The 7912-nt window shown below is 36.8% G+C and overlaps 2 protein-coding genes across 2 annotated transcripts; both read right to left on the bottom strand.

The window, feature by feature from the left end:
* Positions 1 to 1245: 1245 nt before the first annotated feature.
* Positions 1246 to 2283, bottom strand: LOC112506220. The gene is made up of 2 exons (XM_025110241.1): positions 1990 to 2283; positions 1246 to 1902 (listed from the first exon to the last, which is right to left on the bottom strand). The coding sequence occupies exons 1-2, from the start codon at positions 2281 to 2283 to the stop codon at positions 1246 to 1248; spliced, it is 951 nt and encodes a 316-aa protein (XP_024966009.1).
* A 36-nt stretch (positions 2284 to 2319) lies between these two features.
* LOC112506211 (zinc finger MYM-type protein 1-like) lies at positions 2320 to 3252 on the bottom strand. Its single transcript, XM_025110232.1, has one exon. The coding sequence runs from the start codon at positions 3250 to 3252 to the stop codon at positions 2320 to 2322; it is 933 nt and encodes a 310-aa protein (XP_024966000.1).
* Between the last annotated feature and the right edge of the window lie 4660 nt (positions 3253 to 7912).

Below are 7912 nucleotides of genomic sequence, written 5' to 3'. Positions count from 1 at the left end.
GTTAGGGTGTTTTAGGCCATCTTCTTGATGATCCTTTGGGTTGGTTTTGATCGCAGTTGACTACTACACGACGGAGGACCACCATAGGGTTGAAACCCCATTTCAATGACGAAAATAACCAAGGTTTTCATTACCTTAATCGACAATTTCTTCTCTATAAGCTCAATGCTCTTTTATGCAAACTTTCTACATTCTCATTTAGGGGTCGTTTACCTAAATGCTTACCCAAGAAGCTTATCGTTAAAAGTCAACACTATAATTTATTTTATCGAGTAAGATTGTGGTAGATCAAAATGTATCTTATGCAACAATTTACCTGGTAAGCGCTTACCCTAGTAAGAGTTGTCACCCTCACTTACCGGGTAAGACTCTCCATTCTTATCATCGCTCTTACCGGGTAAGATTCTTGCCCCTTGCCATGTTCATCCGGTAAGGAAAATTGCCCAGTAAGTACTTACTGGGTAAGCGTTTAGTAAACGGCCCCTAGTGAGATTGACCAAATCAATCTCCCACTTTTACCCTATTACTTTCATTTACTTGAACTGCTACTTTCATTTATATTATTTATCACTTTTTAGCCCTCTCATTTAACATATTTTACGGGTAGCCCCCTAAAATTAGGTGTTACACGTTATGTATAAATCTCTGATTTTTATGTTGTTTTATATTTTTAACTTTGTTAAATTAAAATAGATATATGTATCCTAGTAAACTCCACTTTTGGTCATTGTAGTTTGCCCAAAAACGTGAAAAACAACTTTGTGTTTCAATAAATATTGAAGTAGTCATTATATTATAAATTTTGTGTAACGCCTTCCCTAAGCCCCATAAAGCGTGGCGGTAAAATCAATCTTAAAAAAATAAACTTAAAAATATCATTCATTACGGTCAACACTAACAACTAAAAAGCATATTTAAACGAACTAGTTTATCTCATACCAAACTAGATATTGCTATATAAGATAAATAAAAGCTCTAAAGTGATATACACCAAGTTCTTCCCTTTGTTAAATCATATATATATATATAGAGAGAGAGAGAGAGAGAGAGAGGAGGGGGTTGGTTATTATACAACCCTGACATTTGTACAACCAATACCAGGGGCGGAACACAAACCTTCTAACCGTAGGGGCCGGAACTAGTATACTATATATTTCAAAGGTACCAAAAATACATTATCCAAAGTTATAACATAGTAAAACTATAAAACTAAACATTAAATATAAACATGTCAAACATCGCAAATCAAAGTGGAACCCGTCTATCTTTCGCGACCTTGAACTCTTCCACAATTTCCTCCAAACTAATCTTTTCAGCTACTTCCCTTTCGATGAACAAAAGTAACGAGTCATTTAGAAACTCATCGTCCATTTTATTCCGTATTCTTGTTTTCACAATATTCATTGYTGAAAACGATCTCTCGGTTGTCGCGGTAGAAACTGGAAGAGTAAGTAATAAACTTATTAATCGATAAATAAGATCAAAAGTGGTTTCTCTTCTAGTCCTTACCAACCATTGACCCAATTCTGCAAGAGATGCCAATTGCTTATAGTCTACATGTTGAACGACATCAATAGCATAATGCTGAAGTTGCATTTTCAGAATTATTTTCTCATGATCACTGAAATCTTCAGGATAAAACTTCTCTACAAGTTGTCGTACATCAAGACTTCTAAAAGTCKCGTACGCATTTTTAGGATCTAGAGTTGAAGCAAGACGAAGCATCTTCATGGAACCATCACTGAAACGATGATCTAATTCCATTAATTGACAATTAATTGCTTCATAAAAGATATCCACTCGGTAATGATGCTCAAGTGTATGATCACTATGCTCATTACGAGCTCGATTCCCTCTCCTAACGTAGGAAGAAGACAAGTCGGGAATATCTATGTTACGTACCTAACAAGAAAACAAGTCAAGAAGAAGACAAGTTAAGAAGATTTGCTTGATAACGATGTTCGAGTGTATGATAATTATGTTACGTACCTGACAAAAAGACTTAACAACGCAAAGCAAAGCATCCCAACTTTCATCTTTCATTAGTTGCAATAACAATTTGGTAGATGCAACTAACCTCAATGAGTTAAAAATATCTTGATCTTTCCTTTGTAAAGCTTGACAAAGTATATCAGTGATCTCCATTATTTCTCTTTCGAGATGCAAGATAAATATGAACTCAAATGTCGTCATAGCCTCATATGCCGAATCTGCATCTCCTTTGATTGGCACAGTTCCTTCCTCAAAAATTTTGAGTAAAACCTCACAAGTTGGACTAAACATCTTGATTAGGCTAGAAATAGATCTGAGATGAGAACTTCATCTAGTATCTCCGGCTCGTTGTAATGTACCAATTTGATTGAGACCTCTACCGGTCTCTAATTCATCAACAGAAATCAAGTATGCAATTTCCTCGACTTGTGCATCTCGTAGTTGGTCAGTGCGTTTGGAAGAAGCACTAACAACATTCACAACAAAAGACAACGTTGTAAAAAACTTACGTAGTGCTACAACTCCTTGAGAAGCGGCCATTAATGCCAATTGCAACCRATGAGCAAGACAGTGAACATAATATGCGTATTTACAATCTTCTAAAATCAAGGCTTGCAAACCTTTGAATTGACCCCGCATATTGCTTGCACCATCATACCATTGTCCACGAATAGACTTGACATCAAGATTGTAATGTGACAACAAAGAATAGATTCCATCCTTGAGCGTTTGTGCCGTAGTGTCACGTACATGAACAAGTCCAAAAAAACATTCTATAATGAAACCCTCTTTATTAGCAAATCTCAAAACAAGAGACATTTGCTCTTTATGAGACCCATCTCGTGCTTCGTCAACAAGTAAACAAAAGCAACGACCACCAATTTCCTCACAAATCATTTGCCTCACCTTATTTGATATAAGATTTTGAATCGGCGGTGATGTATATGATGCATATCTGGGAGCATGACAAAATAACTCTTTAAGTTCGGTGCTAAACTCACTAAGTGCCTCCAACATTTCAAGAAAATTCCCTCTGTTAATGGAATCGGACBTTTCBTTGTGGCCTCTAAATGCAACTGCTTGAAAGGCACACCAACGGACRCAATAAATAGAAGCCGTCAATCTCAATCTGTTTTTCGCACGCTCTTCAGTTGTGAACTTCTCAAATACATTTCGTATATCTTGCGCCTCATTAGATAAATGATCCCATCCCTTTTGTGCAACATTGTGGAAAGATGTACAATCGGCTCCCATATTCATGACTGTTAACCAAAGAACAAACCAGTGAACAAACCAGTGAAGAGTCAAGAGTGAACTGTTAACTCAATCTGTATGATTTCAATTCAGGCCATACCACAGAATCATTTCTATCACACAATCCTTTTTACACTTATAATTAACAAACCCTAAATCAAATAACATTGATCAACAATATAGTCATAGACCTAATTCCTATCAACAAATAACAATAAATATACAGCTTTTGGGGCCTCAAGCACAACTGCACAAGCAGAACAGGAACAACAGGCAACAACAGTCAAGAGTCAACAACAGAGAATGAGAGAAGCAGGGGCTTACCGGGAGTTAACGTGGCCGGCTGGGCGCTGGCCGTCGACTGCCGAGTCCGAGTGCCGCCTCTGCCTCCGCCTCCGTTTACGCTGGTCGGCTGTCGCTGGTGGTCGCCCGTCGCCGTCGCTCCACAGCCCACAGTCCACACTTGACACTCCACAGCCTGCACTGCAGTGGTCGCCCATCGCCGTTGCTCTCGCCTCTCGAGTCTCGCCTGAGTAGTGAGTCCGGAGTCGCCTTTCGGGATTGGAGGGGGGGCCGATTGAAATTTTTTGTTTTCTAGAAGCTCTCATCTAAACTAGTCAATGGTATTTGGGAGAAAAATCACAGGGGCCTGGGCCCCTATAGGCCCATATTGTGTTCCGCCCCTGACCAATACAACCCAATCTCAACCGTCCATTTCATTTGGTTAATATGTGATTTCATAGAAATTTTGATTGTTTCCTAATATAAAGTATTGATCATAATTAATGAACCATATTCATCTTTCATAAATATTCAAATCATAATAAATGAACTCTCATCATTTCCATAAATATMTYWATTTATTGGGTTGCATTGGTTGTACAAATGCGATAGGTTGTATTTGAAACAAACTCTATAAACACTGAAATAAACACTGAAATAAATATTACTAAGCAATTGATGGCTCAAATGCTATATTGTAACCACCTCAACATAAGGTTGTACTCTACATATTGTATCAGCTAGTTCATCTCAGTGCACTACTTGTATTGAGAGCTCAACATGAATCCCATACATACGTTGGGAACTAGTGTCATCGAATTACTGAACAATACTGAAAACCTTGTGCTTAGACAAGCACCTACAGAACTGGCACTACCGTTACATAGAACGACAACATACTAAAAATTATCGTTCAACTAAATTATTATTCAACTATGTAACAACTAGATAGACTAATTACATAAGTGATAACCGGTTATCACCTACTACCTAAGCTACTACTTATCATTGTGCAAACTAGTGCATCATAATGCACTTATTGTACTAAAATCTTGACGTTGGTTCCCTATAATAGAACTCAATCATGTCCACTATTGTATAGCGTTGAAGCTACGAGTCCATGTAAATAGGGGTGTACAAAAAAATGGTCAACCCATGAAACTCGCCCAACCCAACCCGCTAACAACCCAATTAAACTCAACCCGTCAAACCGCTAACCCGCCAAACCGCTAATTAGGAGGGTTAAAATTGGGTTAGCATAACTCAACCCAACTCAAACCGCCAACCCGCAGCTAATATATATTATTCTTATAAAATTATGTGTGTGTGTGTGTGTGTGTGTATATATATATATATATTTATAAAGTTATAATTCACAGCCCAAAAATATGTATATTTTTTAGTCTAATGTACAATCCAAAAATTAAATACATGTATCACTTGTCCGATTTATAGTCCAAACTTAATCTAACTATTGTCTAAGTCAAGTCCAATAGGACCAATACTCCAATTCAATTCACCGATTCAGTTCTCGACTTCATGTTCTCCTATCGTCCACTCGTCTAGCATCCTTAAATCTACAAATCATGACTGTTGAGTGCCGACTGAACTATGGTTGTTTGTTTGCTGCCGATCGGACTTGGTTGTTCGCTTGCTGCCGACCAAACTGCTCTCGTTCTCGTCTGCGATTCTTACTCCTAATTCTGCTTCCTTTTCTGCTTGTTACGGCCTACGGGACTGTGGTTACTTACTTGCTATGGGATTGTGGTTGTTGTGAACCTGTGAGTAAATCGTTTTATGCTTGCTACAGGTATGGCTTTTGTCACTCATTGTCAACTAGTTCCTGCTTGGCTGCTTGTTTTCTGCTACTTCTAAGAACTCCTTGAGACTTAGTTGTCTATCAGACTATATGCTTCATAGCTCATGTGGTTTACTGGTTTACATATTTTCTGAAAATGTTATCCTTAATTGACAATGTATAGGAGCAATGGAAAATACAAATAAACCTCCAAAAATCGAAGATAAAGATGAACCAAACTCGTCTAAGAAAAGGGGTGGTAGTACTTCAAACGTTTGGGGATGAAAAGAACTCTAGATGTGTCTATAATTATTGTGGAAAAGACTATGCTTACCATAGCGAAAAAATTGGCACAAGTTCTTTGTGGAATCACTTAAGAAACCAATGTAAGAAGTATTTGGATAGCATTAACGATAAAAAACAAAAAATGCTTAGGTTTCCTACTATCAATGAAAATGAGGTGTTATTTAATAAAGAGAGATGTCGCAAAGTCGTGACTAGGTTTTTGCTTAATGATGAACAACCCTTTAGTGTTGTAGAGGATGAAGGATTTAGAGAACTTGTCATGAGTTGCAACCAAAATTTAGTGTTCCTAGTAGAGTGACTGTTGCTAGAGATGTTTAGCGGTTGTTTTACGGTGAGATAATTGAAGAAAGAGTTGACAAAGGTCGGACCAAGAATATGTTTAACAAGTTTGTTGGGTATATTTTTAGTATTATTTATCATATTTCATTTGCCAACTTTATGAATTTTAGTAACCCGCCAACCCAACCCAATCCATCCCGCTCTAACTCGTACGGGTTAGGTTGGGTTGGGTTGAGATTTTTCAAACCGCCATAATTGGGTTGGGTTGTAAAAATCTCAAAAACCGCCCAACCCAACCCGCGTACACCCCTACATGTAAACAAGTTTTAAACTAATGCTACTGGCATAAGGTGGATAAAATACATACATTATAATTTGTAACATAAAGTACATGAATGGCTAATCTAAAATATATAACATAAATCACATAAGCATAAACACGCATAATTGATATTACGTGAATAACTACATAACTGAAGCATACATAAAAAATTAAAATTTTTATGCAACTAAACATACTAGTCATATATCCTTCCCTTGGATAAATGAGTCATGAAAACTGACCTTAATTGTCGAGTGATTGAGCTATGACTGGTTACTACTAGCTTGACACGAATTGGACACCTAATAATAAATTTAGGATCCCAAGGTTATGCCTAACATTTATAAATTAAACTTAGGGGCCGTTTACCCAAATGCTTACTCGGTAAGTTCTTATCAGTAAGAATCAACAGTATAATTTATTTCTATCGGATAAGATTGTAGTACATCAAAACGGTATCCTATGCAACAATTTACCCGGTAAGCGCTTACTTGGGTAAGAGTCGTCACCCCCACTTACTGGGTAATACTCTCCATCATAATCATAATCTAGTGAGGAAAATTGTCCGGTAAACACTTATCAGGTAAGTATTTAATAAACGACCCCTAAATGTAAGACTCTCAACAAAAGAGACTTTCTCATTTACTTATGTAGCGTTTGTTTTTTAAGAGGTGCTGAAGTCTGAAGTCTGAATTCACTTCTGATTTTTAAGAGGTGGTGTTGAAGTCTGAAATCTGAATCAGTCAGACTGTTTGTTTTTACGTCTGAAATCTGAAATCTGAAATCTGAATCAGTCAGACTGTTTGTTTTTACGTCTGAAATCTGAAAACTGAATCAGTCAGACTGTTTGTTTTTACGTCTGAAATCTGAAATCTAAATCAATAAAACTGTTTGTTTTTGTAAACTGACAAACTTTTGAGACTAGAATTAATATTCATTTTGCATTAATTGTTCAAGATACTCCCAASATTTACAAGGCCTATATTATCGGCTTGCTTGATACCATAAAATTCCTTAGCAAAGACGGTAGTCACAAATAAATTGATCATAAAATAAACAAAAAGGGCGATCGAAGACTCGATCATGTAGTAATTAATTGCTTCTTGGACCCTCCCTTTCTTTTTTTCGGTCAATTTTCCTCAATTGCACCAAATCAGAATGTAAGAATACATTGTGGGGCACCCTATTACTCCAACAACTTGCCTGTTAATTCTTGAGCTGAGCTTTGGAACTAAAAAACCTGTCGTTACAAGTAAATCAAGATAAGCGACTATTGAAGGGTAATGCTAGGGAGCTGCAGTAAAAACAGCTTCCCACCATGACAAATAAGAACAAAAGATTGAACTGGAAGCAAGGATATGAATTACCTAACTGCAATGTCAAATTAGTTTAAATTTTTTGAAGGTAGGTGGATTTCATGAACACCATAGCAAAAAAATGTTGTCTTTTTTCATAATCACAGTTAACCAACTCAACCAAAAAGCATGTCATCTTGTAAATAAAATTGAGCAACACTTTTAAGTGGTGAAAAAGCTCCTGCTTCTGTATCTAACATAGATCTGCTGAAGCCTAAGGATTCCATTCTTAATGACATCAAAAACCCACTTCCTAATTTCTCTATAAGGTGAAGGACAAATTGATCTTATCACAGTTACTTCACTTTGATAACTGTAATTTAA

Source organism: Cynara cardunculus (genome assembly GCF_001531365.2).
Source record: "Cynara cardunculus var. scolymus isolate 2C chromosome LG 1, CcrdV1, whole genome shotgun sequence".
Taxonomy (NCBI): domain Eukaryota; kingdom Viridiplantae; phylum Streptophyta; class Magnoliopsida; order Asterales; family Asteraceae; genus Cynara; species Cynara cardunculus.
The sequence above is the reverse complement of the archived record's forward strand: the minus strand, read 5'-3'. Positions and strand labels throughout refer to the sequence as shown.